The following is a 25997-nucleotide window of genomic DNA, read 5'->3' on the forward strand; positions in this document are numbered from 1 at the left end:
TGAAAACTTAGACATGTTTTTCAAGTGAATAACTAAAAGCCATGTGTTGAAATGCAGCTGTACAGCTTTAGATTTGCTTTACAATGTGTAACGACTGGCTAATTTCATTACTTATTATGTTGTGACCCATCTCTGAATTGTGAGGGGAAATTTAATTCACTGTAGTCTCTCTCTTCATGAGATATGTTCTTAGCTTATGTTTATCAACCAATTTAGAGTATTTTAGGGAAAAAAAGATTTTACTTTATTTGTAATTTATAAGATCTTTTCTGTTGACATATGGAACAAGGCATAGCTGTTTCTCTAAGGTACCTATCTTAGTTCTTTAAGATTTCCACTTTTAGATATCGTCCACTTCACACATGTGCTTGATGGTTCTAAGCCACTAGACCTGGACGGGGTAAGGGAGGGTGTACCTCAATATTGTTGGTGAAGTATTTTAAGTTGTTCCCAGATCTGATCTAAACTTCAGAGTTGTAACAGCATACCTATAGCACCTTGGAGTGTGAAATATTCACACCTCCTGTGCAACATAGTTAGGCTGGCTGAGCCCACAGGGTAAATGCAACTAAGCTGACTTACATAGCCATGCCAACACAGGCTATGTAATGTAGATATGGCTCCTCTGTTCCAACAGTCAGTTCCTTTTTTGACCACCAGGAGCTGTTCAGAAATTGCTGCCAAATCAGCAGTTGCAGAAGGCCCTTAGTTACACGAGTGCAAGATATAGTGTTCTGGTCATGGTCCATTGCTAGCTGTGTCCACTGTGAACTGATTTGTGTTGATTGGTAGCTTTGTGATGAAACTTGAACATTCTGGAGAATCAGGCTATCCCCCATTTTATCGCTGTCCAGGCTCAGGTACATCTTGGTCAGATGCTAAAACAATGTTGTGACCAGACCAGGAGCTTCAAACACATGTAGCTTGCATCCTTTCTTCTACTCCACTTGTATTTTTATAAACAATTTTTGTACAACACTTTTATAGATTAAGATAATTTCTCACATTTTATCCACTTTTGGTTTTTTAAACTTGGCAAGGCCAAACTGGCATAACAGCACTCTCTGACTAGTCTCTTGATGATGATAATAATAGCTAGCTTTTATAGCACTTTTCATCAAGCACCTTACAGTGGTATCTGAGAATAAATTTATTTCACAAAATTATCATAGTTCTCACTTTGGTCTTTTTTAACAAGAGAAATGAAGACAAAAGACGAATTTCTGACTTTACAGAGATCTGTGGAACTCTGACTTCCGGGGAGCCAGGATTTCACCTCTTAGCATAGAAAGGGCCATCAGATTATTGGATAATTTAAATCAGTTGATTAAGGGTTTTTTAAAAACCGAGATGCTTGTGCTATTGTACTAGGGGAAGTCCTAATTCACCTTCCATTATCCTTCATTTGGATATTTAAACTTGCTTTTCCTCCACAATTTTAGCAGTTGTCTCTTGCACTTGAAATTAAAATAGAAAACCAAAAGCTGGAATTATCTAACCGGTTACTTTCATTTCAATTATTTTCATAATTGAATAGTAAAAGTCTTACTTTGATTCTAGATACTACTAGAAGCTGAAAGAGTAATCTGTCTAGTTAAATTTTGAGTTATTTTATACTTGACATACTGTCAGATACTTTGGGAATCTTAAGTAAAATAGACAAAGAAAAAGGCACATCCTCAGTTGACTTGTTAGAAGGATGCAGTATTTCAAAAAACTGCATATATTGCTTTGCGTTTAGGATGAGAAGAATGTGTATCTGCCGATTTAAGAAATTGCATAGTCACGCATACATTGGAGCCCGAATATAGAGGAAAGATGAAAGCCACACAGAGAGAATTAATGCAATGGAATGTTATACATTTTATGTATTATATGCAGTTGCTTCAATTCTATTGATGATTGCCCTCTATTTTAAAATCCAAATACTTTTTTTCTAAAATAGTTTTAAAAGAATAGGTCCTAATATTATTTGACTATGTGCGAGTTATTGACTATTTTTTAAAAAGCCTCCTTTTAGGAAATCAAGTATAAGATCATGACTTGAATTTACTGAGGCTGGGGCAGGGAGAATTCTGCTGCTAAAGAGCTCAAGTCTGCCATATGCAATGGAGTGTCTGAGTTCCCTCCCATTTTCCCTACATAGCCACCAGCTTGGTTCATCCTTCTCAGCTCTTCTACTGATTTTCCTTTCATCTGTTCCCTGGAGGGAACCCAATTTCTGTGTTTCTGTCCTCAGTTCCTTTCCACAAGCTTTGTGGGAGCAGAGGAAATCCTCTACTCTGAAAGTATAGATTGGATAGGGGAGGAAGACAGATTGCATATCCTTCTGATGGCAGATCAAAGGGTTGTCCAAGTAAATAGCTGAAACTGGTGAAATGGGAGGGCAGCTTTTCACCGCTATGCAAGTCAAGTAGGACAGAGGTCAGAGTCAGACGTATCTGCATGGAACTTGAGCCAACTTCCCATCTATTTACTTGCTTCTCTCTACAGCTGCCCTACCACCCAATTCCAGTAGTGGCACCTAGGTGCTCCTCGTTCTCTCTCCTCCTAGAGAGCTTCTGTGGGGAGTTCATGCTGTTGGAAAGAGCAGTTAACTCTGACTGTCTCCTCTTGCTGACGGCCCCATCTGCTGCCTGTGAAATAGTAAGCAAAACCTACCGGTGGGCAAGACCTCCTCCTAGCTAAAGTGAAAGGGGCCCAAAATGTACCCAAACTAAAGTTTTAAAAGCAACTTAAAAAAAAAAAAAACTAGCCCACGATAAGTGTATTAATCATCATGACACTCACTTTTGTGTAAAGTGAGGTCAGTGTTCCAGCTGTCCTTTAATGTACTCAGTGTGACTTACTGAAACTGCATGACTCTACAAATTGTACAGAACTGTCATTTTCATTAATTCACTGAAATTACTGCAAATAGTTCTTGCTCTCTTTATGACTTATACTTTTGTCCACTGCTACTCATAGGTTTGTTCAGTTGGGGCAGAATCAACATAAACAAGACAAGAGCAGCCAGCAGCTTTGTTCAAAACATCATCTAGATGGGGTTATAAATATGTAAGTACAGTTTGTTTTTTCAGTTTTATTTTTTTCTTCTAGTTCAGTTCTTGCTGTGGGTCCTCTTGTGAGGGAATTCTTTGAAGTCGGATACTATACCTTAAAAATCATTGAATGAATGTCTGATATCAAAATATCATGAATGCCACAAATATTTTCTAACTATTCTTTCATCAACATCCATTACTTGTATTCGACACAGGGCTCAAACCCCAAACATAGTGGGTAGCTGTGACATGGGTGGACTGTACCCACTGAAACAGGTATCTAGCAGTCTCTTTTTCTCACTCAGGTGACACTTGTATAGTATATCCTGGAAATAAAATCTCATTTAATTTAAATGAATTTGCAGCTTTCCGTGAAAATTGTAATTTAGAATTTTAAATTAATATCCTATCTCTGCCCATCCAGTATTCTGATTAGGAGTGTTGAAATCAGAATCTTTTTTCAAATATATTCTTTTGGATCTGAAAATTGTTAGTTTGGTCCAGAATAATATTAGTATGTTTTAAAGTATTAACTGAAAGTAAATGTTAATATAGCAGTTTCTAGAATTAACGATAAACCTTTGAGAGAGATGTGGTTAGTTGAAAATATGTAGGATGTAATAAATTATTGATACTGGACTTTATTAATCACTAGAAATGTATGAAAAAATATAGAACAGTGGATACCTAGATATGATTCTTATTTGATGGTTAGAGCAGCATAAGTAAATAATTGAAGATAAATTATCTGAAATAAAATAACATCTACCATTAATTGAAGGTATCTGAACTGAAGGGTAACAAGTTGGTCTGAAATATTAAGGTCCCAGTTCTGCAACTGACTCAAGGTGGGCAGGCCTTGGTGCCCAGGCAGAGCCAGCTGCAGGATTTGGACCTTAAATTGAACATGGAGAACTATATGTTCCAAAATAGTGAAGTCATTCCCCATAATGACTCCATGCCAAAAATCAATCAGGAAGGATTTAAGGAGAAGCCAGGAACCTTGCAAAAACGACAGTTAATCAGAATTTTGAAAAACCTGTAATTTAAAACAATCTAAGGTTAAATGAACCAAGCTGAGTTTTTTTTGTCTCCACAGGCCTAAGTTCCTATCAAAGCTGCCTAGACTCTCCATTTTTTTATCAGTTTTGTTATATAAGAACATAGGAACGGCCATACTGGGTCAGACCAAAGGTCCATCTAGCCCAGTATCCTGTCCTCCTACAGTGGTGAATGCCAGGTGCCCCAGAAGGAATGAACAGAACAGATAACATCAAGTGATCCATCCCCTATCCCATTCCCAGCTTCTGGCAAACAGAGGCTAGTGACACCATCTCTCTCCATCCTGGCTGATAGCCATTGATGGACCTATCCTCCATGAACTTATCTAGTTTTTTTTTTTTTTTTAGACCTGTTAGTCTTGGCCTTCACAACATCCTCTGGCAAGGAGTTCCACAGGTTGACTGTGCACTGTGTGAAAATCTGCTGCCTATTAATTTAATTTGGTGACCGCCTAGTTCAGGTGTTATGAGAGGGAGTAAATAACACTTTCTCCACATTAATCATGATTTTGTAGACCTCTATCATATCCCCCCTAATAGACTCTTTTCCAAGAAGAAAAGTCCCAGTCTTATTACTCTCTCTCCATATGGAAGCTGTTCCATACCCGTAATCATTTTTGTTGCCCTTTTCTGAACCTTTTCCAATGCCAATATATATCCAATATATATATATGTGGGGCAACCACATCTGCACACAGTATTCAAGATGTGGGCATACCATGGATTTATATAGAGGCAATACGATATTTTCTGTCTCATTATCTATCCCATTTTTAATGATTACCAACATTTTGTTCTCTTTTTTGACTGCCGCTGCACATTGCGTGGATGTTTTCAGAGAACTATCCACAATAACACCAAGATCTATCTTGAGTGGTAACAGCTAATTTAGACCCCCCCTCATTTTATATGTATACTGGGATTATGTTTTCCAGTGTGCATTACTTTGCGTTTATCAACATTGATAAAGTGATGTTTTCAAAAGATTCTTAAACTACAGATTAATTTAAAATCCTTCCAACTTATTTTCAAAAGGGTAATATGCAGTTTGTTAGAATGCTTCATTAAAACAGTTGGATTTAAAAATATTAATTACTTTCTGTCACGCTGTCTGGAGTGGCTCACGACTGAGTGCTCACGGCAGAGTGTCAAAAACGGCCAATACCTCAAACTGGAGGTACGTTCTATCATTAGATTTTACTAAGCCAGTAACAAATGTGAGCTCCTAGATCACTTTAACAATCTTAGCATGGAGTCAGTCACTCCCCTTGGACTCTCCAGTCTATCTTGTCACCTAGACAAACTGGACTTACTGATAAATTGTCACATACACCAAATATCACATCATATTCAGGTTGCTTCCAGTCCCAACAGACCAGTCTCTTACCCCAGTTCACTTGGTACCCTAAGTCTTACACCAAAGACAATACCCCTACCAATCCTGTAATAAACTAAGACAACACCCCTACCAATCCTGTAATAAACTATCCGAAGGCTTAGTAACTAGAAAAGAGAAATAGTTGCATATTGGTTAAAGCAAGCAAACATAGATATACAAATGAGTTACCATCGAAATCCTAAGAGTGATAGAGTTGTAGAGACCTGTCAATTCAAATTATCTTTCAGGGTGGACCCAGGTGATAAGCCCTGGGGATTTCTGACTTCAGTGTGGTTTCTCAGCCATGTGAGAGTTCACACAGCAAAGGGATGAAAAAGCTTCACATTAACTATTTTTATTTAACTCTTCCAGCATTCAAAGGAATGGGTGCAATAGGGTTATTCTGTGTATTGTGATGATCCTTGGTGGCCCCTCTGATTTTTATAGTTCTTCGGGATGGGTGGGGAGAGGAAACACTCTTCCCATCTGGCTTCACAAATGTAGAGCAAACATTTTCAAAGTTATAAAGCAAAAATTTACATATTTCTTTATAGCATGGAATACAGTCATTACAAGTGAGGTTAATGCATGCAGCAACTTACAAGCATTTCATCAAGTCTAACCACTAAATAATTCTTGTAAGATTAATACCTATTTTGAACTGGTCTGGTTTCCAGCTGTGAGTTTCAGTTCTTAGCTAATGCCTGCAGTCTTGGCAAGAGCTGAAATTTGGTCTGGTAGCATCACACTTTCTTTTTCTTAAAAATAAAGAAAACTTATGCTGACAACCCACCTTTGTATTAAAGACCTTCCCCATATAGACACTTGCTGATTTACCTTGATGCTAAAAAATTTTACTTTTTGACATTCTTGCCTTCAGAAGATAGTGCAGAACTCTGAGGTGGGAGACACCTCTAAACTTTCAAATAAAATTAGCTAGAGATGCTAAACTCAGTTTCAGAGAATCGTCTTTGATATTGCAAAAGTTAAAAATTAAGTGTTGAGGAAGGAATTTGCAAGGGAAATGAAATCTGTTCAAAATAAAATTGCTGTCTGTAGTGGGGTGCACTCACCTCTCATGAGCGCCCTATGGTCGAGCGTATGCGGACCTGCACTTTCTCTCCTTGTAGCCCTCCCAAGGTTTAAGTCCTCAGTAAGTCCCATAGTCTATCAATGGTCTCAGCCCTAGTGTCAAGCTGTATTCCAGGGCTTCCTCCAGAGGCAATGTCCTCGCCCTCTCTAGGGGTTTCAGGCCCCAGCTCTCATGCTGGGCCACTAAAGGGTTCAGTTCTTTCGTTCTTTCTGGGGTGCCTCAAAGTCCAGGCCACTTTTCCTAGTGGCTAATAGGAGGTGGGGGAACCCAGGCCTGCCCACTAGTCCAGGTCCAAGCCCCTCGAAGCCATGCCACTGCTCTAATTCCCTGTGCCACTTCCCTGCAGCCTGCATAGAATCACAGAAGATTAGGGTTGGAAGAGACCTCAGGAGGACATTTAGTCCACCTCCCTGCTCAAAGCAGGATCAACCCCAACTAAATCATCCCAGCCAGGGCTTTGTCAAGCCAGGCCTTAAAAACCTCTAAGGATGGAGATTCCACCACCTCCCTAGGTAACCCATTCCAGTGCTTCACTACCCTTCTAGTGAAATATTTTTTCCTAATATCCAACCTAGATCTCCCACACTGCAACTTGAGACCTTTGCTCCTTGTTCTGTCATTGGCCACCACTTTGAACAACCTAGCTCCATCCTCGTAGGAACCCCCTTCAGGTAGTTGAAGGCTGCTATCAAATCCCCCCTCACTCTTCTCTTCTGCAGACTAAATAAGCCCAGTTCTCTCAGCCTCTCCTCATAAGGCATGTGCCCCAGCCCCCTAACCATTTTCATGTCCCTCCGCTGGACTCTTTCCAATTTGTCCACTTGTGGAACTTGTACTTGTAAAACTAAGATGATGTGAACAGGTTTGTAAGTTTACTTGTAAATTTTTTCAATTTTTGTATAACAGAGTTCCCCATTTGCCCCATTTGTAAAATGGGGTGCAGCCCCCTGGTGTGTCTTGAGCTGAAGAACTGGAGCTTGCTTTTAAATATAGGAAGAGCCTTGTGTAGTGGCTGACTTCTTGACAACAAGATTTTACATTTAAAGTATTGTTGCTTCTTTTAAGCCTGAGTGGCTTGTCAAAGTTTGGGGCCTTGGGGATTTTCCAGCTGGAAGTAGAAATTGATGGAGTTTTGGATTTCTTCAATGCAGTCATATTTATGTACAAGGAATGTACAAATCCCTGTGTCTCTGAATGCAGAAAGAACCAAGAACAAAAAGGAACAGTTTCTGAGCTTACAGTCCCCAAATCTCTTTAGCCAACATCAGACCCAGGAGCTCACTCTAGCTTTTTCCAGGGTCATGCTGTGCTTACAGGCTCCTCTTGGCTCTCTTGACTCTCCCTCTCTCTCTCTGTTCTTGTCTATCCTCAATTTTTGGGTGTTCTCTTCCATCCCACACACACCCCAAAACATTACTGAGCCAAAAGCTAGTTCACATACACCTTTTTTTCTTAAATGGGAGCTTTTGCGTATAATTGTTAATTGAAGGGTGAGTTCACGCCTGTCAATGTCAGAGTTTTCACTCGACCCATTACAAGGTTTCACTCAGCACAGAAGAATATATTGTCCAAAATGATATTCAGCTTTGTTGTGTGCTAGCAGTGCAGTTATGACCAATAAACTATGGGTCACTTATATTTCATAAGACTGAATGACATGAAGACCTAATATTGTTGTATTTATTAACTCGCCTCTAAGTGACTAGTAAAGCACTTGTCTGAAGTATTTTGTTAAAGTATCTTCAAATAGACGAACAAAAAACCTTATATGCCAGTGCATGAACTTGTGTATATAAATGTTTTTTTTAAATATGTAAATGGGTTTTTAAAATACTAAATATTCAGTAAGGATGACAGTAGTTGCAAAGGCTATGTTTTGGTGAGAATGAGATTTGAAATAATATTTGGAAACTTTAGGACTCTGTAAAAAATTAAAGTAACTACAAACTATCCTCTGAAGTATTGCTGCCACGAGTATTCAAAAAATGTGAGGCCCCAATGGTCCTGATGCTGGCTTAAAAATCATGAGATTTTAAAAATAGCACATTTTGTATTCTGTTCTTTTACTTTCAAGCTTGCCTTGCCAACCATGAGGGCTAGAAATAAGATTTTTGTTTTTGAAGGAAAGTTGAGGTTGTCATGTAATTGCTTGACTCCAGGAGCTGGGGCTTTGAGAGAGCCCAAATATCTCAGGACTCACAAGAGCTGGCAACACTAAAGCATACGACACTTGAGAAAGAAATTTCTTTTTGGCCTCTGTAGATTACTCTAGAAAAGAATGATCACAGTTCAAGAAAACGTTGAGGCCACTGAGATTACAAAAGAACATGTCACATGGCAACAGTTGCTTTCAGCTGCAGTGCTTAAGCAAGAGTGCCCCTTTGGTATATAAGAGAAGGGGCTGCTGAGATGGTATTCTCCAAGAAAAGATAATGTATTAAATAATTAAACAAAAAAAAACACCTAGACGATAAGATGACTATTAACAGCATGGATTAATCAAGAACAAATCATGTTAGACCAACCTAATAGCTTTCTTTGACAGGATAACAAGTCTTGTGGATAAGGGGGAAGAGGCAGATGTGGTATATCTTGACTTTAGTAAGGCTTTTGATACTGTCTCACATGACCTTCAACTTCAACTCCCTCAGGGAACGGATGTGTAGGATCCCCTGGGGGACTAACATGAAGGGGAAAGGAGTCCAGGAGAGCTGGCTGTATTTCAAGGAATCCCTGTTGTGGTTACAGGGACAAACCATCCTGATGTGTCGAAAGAATAGTAAATATGGCAGGCGACCAGCTTGGCTTAACGGTGAAATCCTAGCGGATCTTAAGCATAAAAAAGAAGCTTACAAGAAGTGGAAATTTGGACATATGACCAGGGAAGAGTATAAAAATATTGCTCGGGCATGTAGGAATGAAATTAGGAGGGCCAAATCGCACCTGGAGCTGCAACTAGCGAGAGATGTTAAGAGTAACAAGAAGGGTTTTTTCAGGTATGTTGGCAACAAGAAGAAAGCTAAGGAAAGTGTGGGCCCCTTAATGAATGAGGGAGGCAACCTAGTGACAGAGGATGTGGAAAAATCTAATGTACTCAATGCTTTTTTTGCCTCTGTCTTCACGCACAAGGTCAGCGCCCAGACTGCTGCGCTGGGCATCACAACATGGGGAATAGATGGCCAGCCCTCTGTGGAGAAAGAGGCGGTTAGGGACTATTTAGAAAAGCTGGACGTGCACAAGTCCATGGGGCCGGACGAGTTGCATCCAAGAATGCTAAAGGAACTGGCGGCTGTGATTGCAGAGCCATTGGCCATTATCTTTGAAAACTCGTGGCGAACGGGGGAAGTCCCGGATGACTGGAAAAAGGCTAATGTAGTGCCAATCTTTAAAAAAGGGAAGGAGGAGGATCCTGGGAACTACAGGCCAGTCAGCCTCACTTCAGTCCCCGGAAAAATCATGGAGCAGGTCCTCAAAGAATCAATCCTGAAGCACTTACATGAGAGGAAAGTGATCAGGAACAGTCAGCATGGATTCACCAAGGGAAGGTCATGCCTGACTAATCTAATCGCCTTCTATGATGAGATTACTGGTTCTGTGGATGAAGGGAAAGCAGTGGATGTATTGTATCTTGACTTTAGCAAAGCTTTTGACACGGTCTCCCACAGTATTCTTGTCAGCAAGTTAAGGAAGTATGGGCTGGATGAATGCACCATAAGGTGGGTAGAAAGTTGGCTAGATTGTCAGGCTCAACGGGTAGTGATCAATGGCTCCATGTCTAGTTGGCAGCCGGTGTCAAGTGGAGTGCCCCAGGGGTCGGTCCTGGGGCCGGTTTTGTTCAATATCTTCATAAATGATCTGGAGGATGGTGTGGATTGCACTCTCAGCAAATTTGCGGATGATACTAAACTAGGAGGAGTGGTAGATACGCTGGAGGGCAGGGATAGGATACAGAGGGACCTAGACAAATTGGAGGATTGGGCCAAAAGAAATCTGATGAGGTTCAATAAGGATAAGTGTGGGGTCCTGCACTTAGGATGGAAGAACCCAATGCACAGCTACAGACTAGGGACTGAATGGCTAGGCAGCAGTTCTGCGGAAAAGGACCTAGGGGTGAGAGTGTACGAGAAGCTGGATATGAGTCAGCAGTGTGCCCTTGTTGCCAAGAAGGCCAATGGCATTTTGGGATGTATAAGTAGGGGCATAGCGAGCAGATCGAGGGACGTGATCGTCCCCCTCTATTCGACATTGATGAGGCCTCATCTGGAGTACTGTGTCCAGTTTTGGGCCCCACACTAGAAGAAGGATGTGGATAAATTGGAAAGAGTCCAGCGAAGAGCAAGAAAAATGATTAGGGGTCTGGAACACATGACTTATGAGGAGAGGCTGAGGGAACTGGGATTGTTTAGTCTGCAGAAGAGAAGAATGAGGGGGGATTTGATAGCTGCTTTCAACTACCTGAGAGGTGGTTCCAGAGAGGATGGTTCTAGACTATTCTCAGTGGTGGAAGAGGACAGGACAAGGAGTAATGGTCTCAAGTTGCAGTGGGGGAGGTTTAGGTTGGATATTAGGAAAAACTTTTCACTAGGAGGGTGGTGAAACACTGGAATGCATTGCCTAGGGAGGTGGTGGAATCTCCTTCCTTAGAAGTTTTTAAGGTCAGGCTTGACAAAGCTCTGGCTGGGATGATTTAATTGGGGATGGGTCCTGCTTTTGAGCAGGGGGTTGGACTATATGACCTACTGAGGTCCCTTCCAACCCTGATATTCTGTGATTCTATGATCTTCTCATAAACAAACTAGGGAAATACAACCTAGATGGAGCTACTATACGGTTGGTACATAAGTGGTTGGAAAACAGTTCCCAGAGAGTTATCAGTGGTTCACAGTCAAGCTGGAAGGGCATATCAAGAGGGTTCAGCACAGATCAGTTCTGGTTCTGTTAATATCTTCATTGATGATTTAGATAATGGCATGGGAATACACTTAAATTTGCGAATGATACCACACTTGGCGGGGATTGAATTTCATTTGGTGACCCCCTAGTTCATGTGTAAACAGGATGAAAATCAATAGGGACAAATGCAAAGTACTCCACTTAGGAAAGAACTATCAGTTGCACACATACAAAATGGGAAATGACAGCCTAAGAAGGTGTACTTCAGAAAGGGATCTGGGGGTCATAGTGAGTCATTCCATTCTTTCAGAGATTAAAGCATGTTCCCCATACTATGGAGCTCTGAAAAGAGTAGGTTATATGAGACAGTATTCTCCCATGCATGATAGCTTCTCCTGGAAAGAGGTAGCGAGTTCTCCTACTCTTCCTCACCCCCTCTGGGTACAATGTTCTGGACAACAGGAGCAGGAAAGCCCTGTCAAGGTTCCTCCCCCACTCTGAAGTCTAGGGTACAGATGTGGGGACCTGCATGAAAACCTCCTAAGCTTACTTTCATCAGCTTAGGTTAAAACTTCCCCAAGGTACAAATTAATTTTATCCTTTGTCCTTGGAATATCCACTGCCACCACCAGACTCTAACTGGGTTTACTGGGAAACGTAGTTTGGACACGTCTTTCCCCCCCAAAATCCTCCCAACCCTTGCACCCCACTTCCTGGGAAAGGTTTGGTAAAAATCCTCACCAATTTGCATAGGTGACCACAGACCCAAACCCTTGGATCTGAGAACAATGAAAAAGCATTCCGTTTTCTTACAAGAAGACTTTTAATAGAAATAGAAGTAAAGGAATCACCCCTGTAAAATCAGGATGGTGGATACCTTACAGGGTAATTAGATTCAAAACATAGAGAATCCCTCTAGGCAAAACCTTAAGTTACAAAAAAGACACACAGACAGAAATAGTCATTCTATTCAGCACAATTCTTTTCTCAGCCATTTAAAGAAATCATAATCTAACACATACCTAGCTAGATTACTTACTAAAAGTTCTAAGACTCCATTCCTGGTCTATCCCTGGCAAAATCAGCATATAGACAGACACAGACCCTTTGTTTCTCTCTCTCTCTCTCCTCCCAGCTTTTGAAAGTATCTTGTCTCCTCATTGGTCATTTTGGTCAGGTGCCAGCGAGGTTACCTTTAGCTTCTTAACCCTTTACAGGTGAGAGGATTTTTCCTCTGGCCAGAAGGGATTTTAAAGGGGTTTACCCTTCCCTTTATATTTATGACAAGCCCTCAGAGCAGCCTTCCCATCCCCCCTTCTCTCAAGACCCTAGAGTTGAGCCTATCAGACATCCCCTAACCTGCTGAGGTGAGGGGGGCATTTTTGTAATAAATATTTAAGCCCTTAGGTAGGATCACTTTTTAAGCAAATAGTCTTTTATTTTCTGTGCGTCTTCTCTGCTGCACCTTTTTTTACAATAAATCTCATTTTATCCAATTTTCATTGCATTTAATTTTTTTGAGGGAAATGTTGACTGTATCGGTTCTTGAAAAGTTATTTCTCTTCACTTCCAGAAGAAGGTAGTTTCCTTTTTGTATTCTACTGTTGAGTTGCAGGTTTGAGACAGGAGGAATTTTTGTGCAGAGGATACTAACCTCATAGAGCATACAGTTGAAATAGCAAGAGCATCCAAGTGTCAGATTTTATTTGGTTTATAAGCAGCAGATTGTGAGAGAGATGGCTCTCGAAAGTCTGTAATTGCAGTGGAGCTTAACTGACTTCAAGTAAAATAAAGTTGATGTGTCATTAGACCATAAAAATATTCTCCGAGAGATGAAGTTCTTATATAGTGCCATTATCAAAGCAATTCTGAGGACTTTCCATTTGGATGCAAGAAAAAAGAAATACTCACAAAGCTGTTGTACTTGACAGTGTTTGGGAAGTTGGAGAATGAGGTTAATATGAATCATTTTGAAAGGCAAATATGGTATTTAGAGTAGCTTAAGATGAGAGAAATGGTCAGCCTTCCTTCTATGAATGGAATCTTCTGCAAAGTTGAATGCAATATGTAATTAAGAATTGTATTTTAAAAGTAAAATACTTTGGACTCAAACTCTTGGATTAGTCTCACATCTCTAATAGGAAGGTTAGATATAACCAATATGGAATTCTGGTATATAGCTAATTGCATTGGCTTATTTGGTCTGATTGTTTCAAGAAACTCTTCTCTCATTGTCATAGTTAGATTTTAGAGGGTCTAAAAAGGATCTCCCCCATACATCTCACAATCCTGGTAACCATTCATCTCATGTATGTGAAATTTGAGTACTAAAAAAGTTAGGTAATGTTTTGAAGAATCTGCTCTAATCATTCCTTGTCATCACTCTTGTTGGGGAAGACAATTTTGAACAAAAACACTTTGAGATAACTGGAAGTAGTCAAGAAAGTAAGAATCTGCCCTCCATACAGAGCCTATAAATCACAAACAAAATAAAGTTTTAGTTTAATATAAACAGAGCTAGATTACTCAGAGCGTAACTCTTGAGCATGATTTCTTCCTTTCCATTTGAAAGAAATTTAGCATGCAGCTAGAGAAAGCCTTGTTTCAGAAAACTGTTAGAAAATAGCTCTTGTAGATCTTTATCACAGCTTACTGTACTCTACATTATTAAACTCACCATAGTAGATAAAGTTCTTGTTAGCTGACAGAAAACAGATTGTCACACCTTCCCTTCCCAGTTTTAGTACATCCACCTGCTGGGTACCCCACAAGGTCTTGTCATATTAGCACATTACAGAATGTTTCTGAACATCTTGCAGAAGTGAATATCAATATTGTATTTAATTATGGAAGGATGCAAGCATGCCTACTTTTGTAATCTGTTGCCTTTACCATACAAATACACCAAATGTCAGAAACCCTAGGCAAAAAATGTATTAATGTGAATTTAAGGTTGAGGATATATATCTGAAACTTGAAGCAAAAATGTTTACAATAATGTAGTTTTAAAAAAAAAGTCCAGGAAGCAAAACCACAGTGAAGGTTAAATTTGCAAGAAACCCAAACATCTAAAATTAAGGAAATTCAAATATACAGTAACCAAAATTTTCTTATAAAACTTTCCTTCTATAGTGGTGTCAGATACAAGGTCTTGGCTTGGAGACTGTTCTATACTAGACTTCTAGCCTGGAACAAGAATCTAAGGGCAACAAGTAGTATATTGTCTGTAGCATTCTACTTGATAATGTAATGTGGGCTGGTGTCTTAACACATGGATCTGGCACTGATGGATTAGAGATTTGAGTGGGGTACAACCTCTTAACTCTCCAGCCAGGGCTCTCTCTCTCACAAGGCTTTGCTAGTGATAAGCAGAAAACCCCTCCAGGTGCTCATATCACTTAGTACAACAGCATGTGGAGCCCCACACCCAGCTAACTTGCATGAATACTTCCTGAACCACTCATGAATCACTCAGAGAAAGGCATCAGCAAATCTCCGCAGCCTTGCACCCCAGAACTGTACCATCTTGCCCTGGTCAGAAGCCTGACCAGTGTAAGTTTATTACCCTGTCTCCCCATCCCTTGATGTAGAGAGGACACTCACTACCCTTTGTAAACTGAGCAGAGATTTCCCAAGCACTTCAAGCAAAACACACTGATTTAGGTGAAATATAACAGATTTATTAACTACAGAAAGATAAATTTTAAGTGAGTGGTAACTATGTCTGACCTTTTGTGCCTAAGAAAGTAAAAGGTAAGCGCACAGCCTAAATCTTAAACCTTATTACACTAGGCAGTATTTGGATCAAGCAGCTTTTCTCACCCCACTGGATGTTGCAGGTAAGTTTTAGTTCTTAATACACAGGCTTCCCCTTTCAGCCGGGGACCAGTCTCCTCAGTTCAGATCTGTCTTCCCAGTGTTCTTGTTGCTTCCAGGATAGGTGGGGGAGGAAAAAGGCAAAACATGATGCCACTGTCCCCTATTTTATATCCTCAGTCCATATGTTTAGCCTAGACATATCATAGAATCATAGAATATCAGGGTTGGAAGGGACCTCAGGAGGTTATCTAGTCCAACCCCCTGCTCAAAGCAGGACCGATCCCCAATTAAATCATCCCAGCCAGGGCTTTGTCAAGCCTGACCTTAAAAACTGTCCTGGTGAGCTTTGCTGAGTCACAGAGTTGAGCAATCCCCCAGTGTGTGATGCTAGTGCAGCCTTCTTACAGTATTGTAAATCCCTTGTTTACAACTGCCCCGCTGATTAATGGTCACTTAACACCCTCCTACAAGTAGATCACCACTTAGCAGTAGAGACTCTCAAACGTGCATATTTCAGTAACCACCATACAGTAAAATCTCATACCTTCGTACACACTAATGATATACATATTTAGACAGAACGATAGGTTTCAGCAGATCATGACCTTTCATATGATATCTTACGTGGCATGCTTTGTATGAAATATATCATAATTATATGATGGGTGGGTATGGGATCTTCAAGGGGCTGCTTCAAGGTACAGAGTGCCTCAGTAGTGCGGGCTGGTTTCTTAATTCATGGATCTGACACTGATGGAATAGAGATTTGAGCAGGGGGTTGAATTTGATGTTCCTATCAAGTACGTGTCTCTATCACTCACATGTATACATTTAATTTCTAAAGTCTGATTTCGTTTTATGAGTTGGTCACTGCTTTGTGTCAGGCAGACCTAGAGTCCTTGGTTAGTTAGTCTTGCTTTATTATCTATGTTTAATTTTACTGTTTAAAAAAATAAAGATCTTATCCTCTCACTAACACCAGTGCAATCAGGAGTAACTTTATTTAAGTCAATGGCATTACATCAGTTTGAGAAGGGAGTCAGGCCTAGTTTGTGTGTGTGTGTGTACGCACACGCATAGTATAAGGCTTTCCTTGGGTGTCTTCTACTTGATATCCATGTGCAACTCTGGCCTTGTCTACACTGCATAGTTTTGTCAACAAAAGTCAGCTTTCGTCGTCAAAACAGTGGAGGTATATACACTGAAATGCTCCTCCTGTCGATGTAACTTCCCTGCTATGCTGACATCATAAAACCACCTCGATGAGTGGTGTAGGGCTTTTTGCAACTTAGAGTGATGCAGCATCAGTGTAGACACTGCGCTTGCTTATGTCACCCTTATTGGCCTCCAGGAGGTGTCCCACAATGCCCATCATGTCACCGCTCTGGTCAGTAGTTTGAACTCCGCTGCCCTGAAGGTACACAGGTATGCGCCCCTTCCCAGTTTAATGGCTCAGGAATTTTTGAAATTCCTCTTCCCACTTGCTGGGCGTGCACAGTTCACACAGCATCTTCCTAGCTGACCATGCTGGCTTTCTGCAGCAAATGCTCTCCTGCATGGAGCACACCAGAGCTGTTGGATCTGCTGAGTCTATGGGGAGAGGAGGCTGTGCAGTCGCAGTTTCGCTCCAGCTGTAGGAACTCTGATACTTGCTGGCTAATTGCTAGTGGGATACAGAAGAGGCATGAGAGGGACTTTCAGCAGTGCCATGCTAAAATCAAGGAGCTGAGGCAGGTGTATCAGAAAGCAAGGGAGGCCAACCATCACGCTGGTGCAGTGCCGAAGACGTGTTGCTTCTACAAGAAGCTGCATGCCATCCTTGGCGGTGACCCTACCTCCACCACCACCAAGATCTTCATGGATACTTCAGGGGGACTGGAGGCAGTGGCCAGCGGAGTCCACCCTGAAGTGGTGGATGAGGAAGTGGAACTGGAGGATGATGTGGAGCACACGACAGAATCATCCAGTGGTGTGGTGAGTCAGGACCTCTTTTCCACTCTGGAGGGGTCTAGCCTGTCCCAGCACTCTGGCTCTGGTGGACAGGATATAGAAGAGGGGAGTCCGGTAGGTGTTCATTTTGCTTTGATACTGTGCAGTGAGAGCAGATTGAGCTCTCATGTACTTTCTTATATGGTAGAGGGGGAATAAGGAACAGAAATTAATAGCAGAGCCTGTCCATCTACACAGTGTTAATATACATGGGGATGTCCCAGGAATCCTTCGTAGAGGTCTCTGAAACTTTCCTGTATGTATTCTGCAATCCTCTGCTGAAGGTTTCTTGGCAGAGCTGCCTTGTTTCTGCCCCCACTGTGGGAAACTTTGCCGCACCACCTGGCAATTATTTTTGCAGGGCCCAGAATAGAACACAGGTGAGCCACATAAGGAGCCAGTCTGAAGCCACATGCATGTAGGAGATGCACCCTTGCATCCTGGGTTATCCTTAGGAATGAGATATCAGGTTCGATTACCCTCGCCTGTGAAAAAGGGTACCAATATTCAGAATAGTCTCCCTAGCTGCTTGTAGTAACCCCCTTCACAAACTACCCTTTGTTCCTTCTTGCCCATTTCCCCCTTGCCACCCCCGCGAACTCACCGTATTTTGGACTTGCGCTGACCTGTGTACTCGCCAAGATATAGTCAGAAAGAAGTGTGTGTAACTTTTGTGATTCATGGCTGTGAGCACACTCACAGTGCTGTCTTTTTGTTCATTGTTCTTCGGCTTTTACAGATGTGCTTTTGAGAAACCGCTCCTCCACACTGGTGAAGCACCTCTATCAGATAAGGTGGCAAATCAGGAGGAGTAAGGAGGATATGTTTCACAAAGTGCTGCAGTCAACAGATGCAGCACATAGCAATACAAGAGTGTGGAGGGAGACAATTAATGAAAGACTGAGGCTGGATAGCCAGGAAAGGACACAGGCAGGAGCAGATGATAAAGCTCCTGGAAGGCCAGGCAGAAATGAAAAGGTCTCTCATTACCCTTCAAACTGAGCACATTGGTGTACAACTCCCCCTGCAGCCACTACAGAACTCTGGTCTATGCCCTCCCTAAACTCCCCGACCATATTCCTAGCATGTTTCTGATTCCCAGTACCCTGTGCACTCAATGCCTAGAGACTGGTTTGGTTTCCCAATGAATGTGGAGTTGAACTCAGCTGTGAGAGCCCTAGAGTGTTCTTTGTTGTCATGCCCACTGTTTGACCAGAAAATTGTATTTTGTTCTGTTATTAAACTTGGGTCTTTGAAATACAATGAATCTTCATTTGTGACACACACACACATCAGTCAGTGCTAACTTTGAAACACAGTGGCTATAAGTAGAATATTTGCTCACTATAATTAATGCTCAGGAAGGACGTACTACAGGGGTAATTCAAGGTGGCAAGTAATCATTGCCTGGCCGAATGCATCACATAGAGACATTACTGGGAATCATTGTCAAAATGCTCCTCTAAAGCCTCCTGATTCACATAGCCTCCCGCTGCACCCCTCTAATCACCCTTGTATCTGGTTTCTCAAAATCAGCAGCCGGCTGATCAGCATCTGCGGTCCACCACTGGGGAACCTTTTCCCCCTTTGCTTCACAAATACTATGCAGAGTAAGGCAGGCTGCAATGACCATCAGAATATATTTTTCATTCAGCTCTAACCGACCAAAAAGACAGCACCAATGACCTTTTAATTGGCCAAAGGCATGTTCACTGGTCATTTGGCACCTGCTGAGCCTGTTGTTGCGGCGCTCCTTGCTGCTGTCTAGGTTCTTGGTGTAAAGCTTCATGAGCCATTGGAGCAAGAGGCAGGTGGGGTCTCCAAAGATCACTGTGGGAATTTCCACATCCCCCACTGGAATCTCCTGGTCTGGAAAGAAAGTCCCAGCATGCAGCTTTCTGTACAGTCCAGTGTTCCTAAAAATGCATTCATCATGCACCTTCGCTGACCGCCCCGCACTGATGTAAATGAAATGGCCCCAGTGATCCACCAGCACCAGCAAGACCATGGAGAAGTAGCCCTTTTGATTGATGTACTTCATCACAAGATGGTTAGGGGCCAAAATTGGAATGTGCATTCCATCCGCCCTGCCGCAGTTAGGGAATCCCATTGCCTCAGAGCCATCAGTTATTTTCTGCACATTACTGAGAGTCACAGTCCTTCAGAGCGGAAGGCAATTAATGGCCCTGCACACTTACATCACCACAACACCCAAGGTGGACTTCCCAACTCCAAACTGATTTGCGACTGACCCATAGCAGTCTGAAGTTGCCAGCTTCCACACAGCGGTTGCCACTTGCTTTTCCACCTTGAAGACTGTTCTCTTTCTGGTGTTCTTGCACTGGAGTGCTGGAGTAAGCACCACAAATAGTTCCAGGTAGGTGGATTTGCGTATCCGAAAGTTCTTCAGCCACTGTTAGTCATCCCATACATGCATCACAATGCAGTCCCACCACACAGTGCTTGTTTCCCGAACCCAGTACTGATTGTTTACCGTGGCCAGCTGTTCCATGAATGCCGCCAGTAATCTTGAATTATTTGTTTCCATGGCAGGCAGCAGATCAAGCACTGATTTAGTCTGTTTCACAGCTCATTTAAATACTGCAGGACCAGCCTCATTGTGTTCATAATGCTTATCAGCAGACTGGTCAGCAGTTCAGGATCCATGCTGTCAGGCAGAGATGGCGGAGCACGGTTTACAAGGGCTGTTGAAAAACAGCGTGAAATGAAGTAGGAAGCCCATGGAATTATGGGATGGAAAGAACTGCATCATGGGATGGCAAGCATGTCCTCGTGATGCACCGTGATCTGTTCTCAGAGCTCCCAGCAGCATAGGGTGGCGAGTTGCACAGTGACATAACTACTCACAGTGCACTGCTCTGGCAATGCAAGAACAATGACTGTGGACACACTCCGCTAACACAGTGAGCATTGTGTGGACATGTACAACTGATGTTGTTAAAGTGACGATCATCGACATAACTTAAGTTGACTTAACTCTGTAGTGTAGACATGGCAGTCCTGCCCCTCTCTTAGTAAGAGAATCCAATCACGCTGAGTTGTACAGAAATTTTGTGATCTACACCTATGTCCACCTATGTCTCATATGAAACCACCGAAAACATTTAATTAGAAGATACCATCTTCATACAATTTTTATCATGTCTTGTGCTCTGAGCACACAACAAAGTAGCTTTAAAGCTTTTTGACTCTTTACAGCAGTAAAAGCTAAGTGTGACAGAGACTCATGTCCACTGAGTGGCTGCCATTAGTGGTCAAGTCCTCAGTCCATAGAGCCTTCTAGATAGTTTCTGAATTATGTGGGAAACAAATGTCCATACAATCCTGGCATTAAAATATGGACTGCATTAGGGCTATACAAAAAATGCAGAGTTGCAGAAAATGCTGAACTTCAACAGCTGTTCCTAAGAAGGTCAATAAACTTTCCATACAAACTCCAAAGGTGACAATCGTATGAGATAATACCTTCAAAGAAACAGACCTACAGATAGGTAGTCTTCCCTTTTGCTTCAGTCAGAAGCAGTGATTTGAAATCAGTCCTCAAAAGTTGAAAGGCTTGTTCATTAAGCTATTGCATAAAAAAATGGAGCTAATGAACCATATCATGGTGGTTTTTTTTTAAAGCTAAGGAATTGGAATCAACCCCAAAAACTTCAGTGTTCTTTGTAATTAAATATTATTCCAGTTGTAACAGGAGTTATTTTATTAATTATAAAGGATATTGTGAATATTATGGTAATGTTTTCTAATTATCAAAGATAAAATTGCAGTTTAGGAAATAGTTCTACGAGAATTTTTATTCTATAAATGTTAAACTTAACATTTATTCTTAATCTCAGAACTCCTCATCACACTAATGAAGGAATAAAGAAAACATGCATTTGTTCTTGCTTTTTGTAAGCAATGCAGTAACTAAGTTGCTTAGCACCAATAGGACAAAACAAATCCATAACATTCTTGGTGCGGTAATAAAACCTTGAGCAATCCTACGCTTGAAGGATATGTCAAAGCTCTTGAATATACATGGTAGTCCGCACGTTGTTTTGCTCTATTAGATGGAAGAGGAATGATGAACCATAGTTAAGTTTCACTAAATATAATTAGGAAATAATGCAAAGCCTTAGAAATTGAGACTGTATGCAGGGCCACTTATGATTTGGTATTATCTTTTGAATGCTATTTACAGGTTTTTTCTTCTGATTTCAGTGTGCAAAATTTGGCCTCTGTTTTCTTATTTGAATAAAATTAAACAGTATATATGTGGTGGTTGTTTCTGAGCGATTGTCCACATTTATTCCATTCTGGTGCCCATACATGCAAGACCAGAATCTTTTTAAAGAGTAGTGTCCATTGGAGCCATGCCTGCACTCTTCATGCCCTCCAGCATTGTGTAGCAGAGACCATAAAAGATGGAATGGCTGCAACTGCCTTTCAGTTCTTTCTTATTGCCCATGGTTGAGAGACAGAACACCTGCAGAGTCTGCTTCTCTGCTCACGGTGAGATTGTTTTCTCTCTAGTTACTTTGTTTTCAAACTACAGGTAGTGTAGTTAGTTATATATTCTTAAGCCTTTTGGCAAAAAGAAGAAAAGGAAAAGTTTTCAAGTTTGGGAAGTTTCCTGCCACTGGATTGCCTTGACAAGGACAAGTCAAAATCTCTAGGATTCAAATCCTATCCCTTCTGCAAGTCAGCTATTCCCATTCATGATGGACTCTCAAAGTGCCTTTTCTACCTCAAAGAAGCACATATGCCATGCAACATCTCTATATGCTGCTCCTTTTCAAAAAGGACCCCAAAAGCAAGGGAACCTCTCCCGAAGCTTTTCCTCTAAGTGAGGTGTAACAATGCTGGTTCTGGTGGGACCTAACTGAGAGTGCCAATTCAGGACAAATTGCTTAAAGCAGAGCAGTTACAGCCCAAGGCTGGGGTTTTTCCACCTCTAAGGCAAACGAAACCAGCCAGATAGAGAGGACTTTGGTTTTACCCCACTGGCTGACCACAAGTCACACAAGCAATTCCCTTAGACTCCAGTTTCCCACCAGTGCCACTTGTTATGGGGATGAATGGTTATGAAAACAATGCCCCAGTAAAAGAAAAGAGGTTCTCTCAATCCCAAAGGACCAAGCCCCAGATCCAGGTCAATATACAGATCAGATCTTACCCACAGATCACGCTGTTGCCAGTCCTTTAGAATCTAAAGGTTTATTCATAAAAGGAAAAAGATATAGATAAGAGCTAGAACTGGTTAAATGGAATCAATTACATAGGAATGGCAAAGTTCTTGGTTCGTGCTTGTAGCAGTGATAGAATAAACCGCATGTTCAAATTAAGTCTCTGGAGTACATCCACAGCTGGGATGGGTCATTCAGTCCTTTGTTCAAAGCTTCAGTTTGTAGCAAAGTCCGTTCAGAGGTATGAAGCAGGATTGAAGACAAGACGGAGGAGCTGCTGCAGCTTTTTATAGTCTCTTGCCATGTGGTCTCTTTTTGTCCCAAGGACATGCTATCTAGCACATGGCATAGAAAAACCTTAAGTGTTCTGTCCACGGGCAGGTCCCTGCATACCTTGCTGAGTCACAAGGTGTGTCTGCCTTCTCTCAGTGGGTCAGTTGTATAGCTGGTGGTCCTTAATGGGCCATCAAGCAGGCTAGGCAGAGCTGATACCAACTTGTCTGAGGTGTCACCCAGAAGCATAGCATAAGTTTGAAATACAGACAGTATAGAGCCAATATTCATAACTGCAGCTACAAAATGATACACATATACAGATAGCATAATCATAACCTTCCCATAGACACCTCACACGACAACCTTTGTACAATATTTGCTGCAAATATATAACAGTGGGTGCAACAGTGATCTATACGGTTAGAGATTCTGTCAATAATGTTGCATGAGGTCCATGAGGCCCTCAATGTTTTGAGAGTGGAAGTAGACCATCAAACTAGACTGGACCACTTCTAAAAGTGCTCTGGTAAGCCAAGGGTCTTCTGTGAGCTCCAAGGCTCATTCAGCATCAAGATTTCCACTCCTCAACTGCTGTCAGCCAGAGCTGCTTTGTCCTCCTTTGCTCAATTCTTCCTGACAAGAAAGGAGGGAAGGAGCATCACTCCCATAGTGACCATAGACTGATCTCCCTCTCCATCACAGAGTAGATCTAAGTTAGGAGGCAGTTCAAGGCCCAGGTCCCACTGACGCCTCGGTACACAAGGGTTTCTCGGTGATGTTGCCGCCTCTTGAAAAAAATCAGTATCCTTCCCACCAATACCAACACACTGGAATCCAAGCACTCAGTACCAAAGCTTTCAGCACCAACATGCCCCATCATTTCCTCACTTCCACTCACTGTATGGGAGCAGAGTGCGGATTCCACGGGGCTCTGTCCTTAATCCCTTTCTCTTCTCTATCTGCATTTTATCTGTGTAATCTCATCAGGAAACATAAATTCACCTGCCATCTCTATGCTGATGGCTCACAGATCTAACTCTCTGCTCCAGATCTGTCGTCTCCTGTTCAAGCTAAGATCTCCGTCTGTCTCTCTGACATCTTCTTGGGAATGTCTAGATGTCCGCTCAAGAACAACATGATTAAACAAAACTCTTAATCTACTTACTCCTTCTCAAGACCTCTGTGCTAGCTCCTTTCTCAGTAATTGTGGACAACACCACCACCCGGCCTGTCGCTGAAACCTGTAATCTACATGTTATCTTCAACTCGGACCTCTCTCAGGGTCCGGATGTCCAGGCTGTGTCTAAATCCAGTAGACTTTTTTCTAATAATAATCTAGATAAGACATTTTAAAAAACATTATTTCTAATGTGACAGTAACACTTTAAAGTATAGTGGTAAGAACAAATCAATGAGTTTTATATCCAATACTTCATTAAAATTACAACCTAGTTGCCTTGAATGATTTTACTTAATTTTTCAGTGCAATTTTGTGTTTCTTCAGTATTTTGTATTTTTAAGATCTATAGGTTTATTAGCACAGTGCTCCATTTCTTGGAGATCAGAAAACAGTCATTTTTATGTTTGCTGAGTAAACATTGCCTATTATCACTGCAGCATAGTTACACTGAAGATAAGATTATTATTGAATTGTCAGCTTTGAATGAATTAGTCCTGCCAGTTGCTAAGCTTTCTTCTGTTGTTAAGAGGCAGAATAAGTTAATTGATTATATATCCTTGAAATGATCATCTACATTTATTTTTAATGTTACATTTATGGTAGGAAAAGGTGGTGAATGGTCTCTTGATTCTGCTGTATGCTTAGCAAATGGAAGATGAGTGAATGTAACCACTAGACAGGTGGTTCTAGTAACTATAGTACATAGATATCTCTCAGGTTCTCAAACTTACTGATAGCTTTGTCACACAACACTGTATTTCCTATTCAGTATTCTGTTGACCCACATGTTTCGGTGTCACTGTATTTTAAAAGTAATTTTATAGATAAGTAACTTTTCTCACTTCCTTTGCGTAATTCCTCTTTTTCACTCGGTATTTTCAAATAGAATGCTGCTCTGTACCGTACAGAGACTATCTGTAAATAGTCTGTCAATCTCAGGAGATAGATATAGATAGATAGATAGTGAGAATCTACCTATTTTCCTAATAATTTTTTCTTCCTCTCCATATTTCTGTTTCTCAAGACAAAGGAGGATGAAAGGAAGGGCAGAGAGCCCCTTAACAATGAATTATAAATAGAAAAGTATTTTTCTGATTTATTCTTCACGGATATTGCAAGCTCCCAAGTGCAAATGAAAGAATAGTAACTAGATCACTGAATTTTTATCTGTCATCCAGTCCCCTAAACTGGATGAAATACTCATCTCCTTTTTTGAGAGAGCTTGTTAAAATATTAAGTGTTACTGAAGCTCAAATATAGCCCAGAGGGAAGGGCTGGTCTTGTGATTGAGTTACTGAACTCAGGAAATTCTTCTGTGACCATAGTGTCTCAGTTCCACATCTGTAAGGTAGGAATAATAATAATCTGTTCTCCCACTCCTTGTCTATCTTTTCTCTTAAATTGTAAGCTCAAGTCAGAGACCGTATGTACTTTGTACAGTGCCTAACACACTGAGGTACCAAACTCAGTTGGGGCCTAGATGCTTTCTTAATACAAATAAGAGACAATATTTCCTCATCTTGCAAAGCAGGCTGTCTCCAGCACATTAGACTGCAGCATTATGCTCAAACTTTTGACCTCTCCTTTCATGCCAGCCATCAGCAAGTACTGTACCATAGAATTCAGGCTTCTTTTTTTTCTCCACCTTTCCTTTCTTCCCCATAGTTTACTGTCTTAATCTTTGATTGTCTAGCCCAGACTAAAGTTCTTGACATTTTCTTTTGACCTGGGCTCTGTTCCCATAGTGATCTTTAGCAAGGTCCTAGTGATGTTCTCTTTTGCCACAAGATTCATGTAGACCTCTATCTTGACTACTTTCTCACCAGTGCACAGTCTGCTGGTGAATTCTTCAGAAAATTCTTTGAAATATTATCACTGTACAGCACCTAAAACATATGGGTATAAACTTAGACTTCAGATAAGCAAGAACCTCATTCTTTCAAATGTAGTTAATGACCTCTTACGCTTTCCTGACACAAGTCCTGTCTTGGTACTCTGTCATCCTGGTGCATCCTGTGCCTCACCTAAGTGAGGATAGATACTGAGCCTTTCAGAGTTTTATTCCAGCTGGC

The 25997-nt window shown here is 41.3% G+C and overlaps 1 protein-coding gene across 5 annotated transcripts in view; it reads left to right on the forward strand.

Moving 5' to 3' along the window:
- Window positions 1-25997, forward strand: part of FIG4 (FIG4 phosphoinositide 5-phosphatase) — a 161983-nt gene that overhangs the window by 114916 nt on the left and 21070 nt on the right. For 2 of the 5 annotated variants that reach the window (XM_077812927.1, XM_077812931.1), the window contains one exon: window positions 2968-3057. In XM_077812927.1, coding sequence (XP_077669053.1) covers window positions 2968-3057 — 90 coding nt within the window. Of the gene's footprint in view, window positions 1-2967; window positions 3058-5731; window positions 7446-7482; window positions 8121-25997 lie in introns of those variants that run through there. The other 3 variants (XM_077812930.1, XM_077812929.1, XR_013345611.1) reach the window with 3 other exon arrangements.

Source organism: Eretmochelys imbricata, chromosome 3 (genome assembly GCF_965152235.1).
Source record: "Eretmochelys imbricata isolate rEreImb1 chromosome 3, rEreImb1.hap1, whole genome shotgun sequence".
NCBI lineage: Eukaryota > Metazoa > Chordata > Testudines > Cheloniidae > Eretmochelys > Eretmochelys imbricata.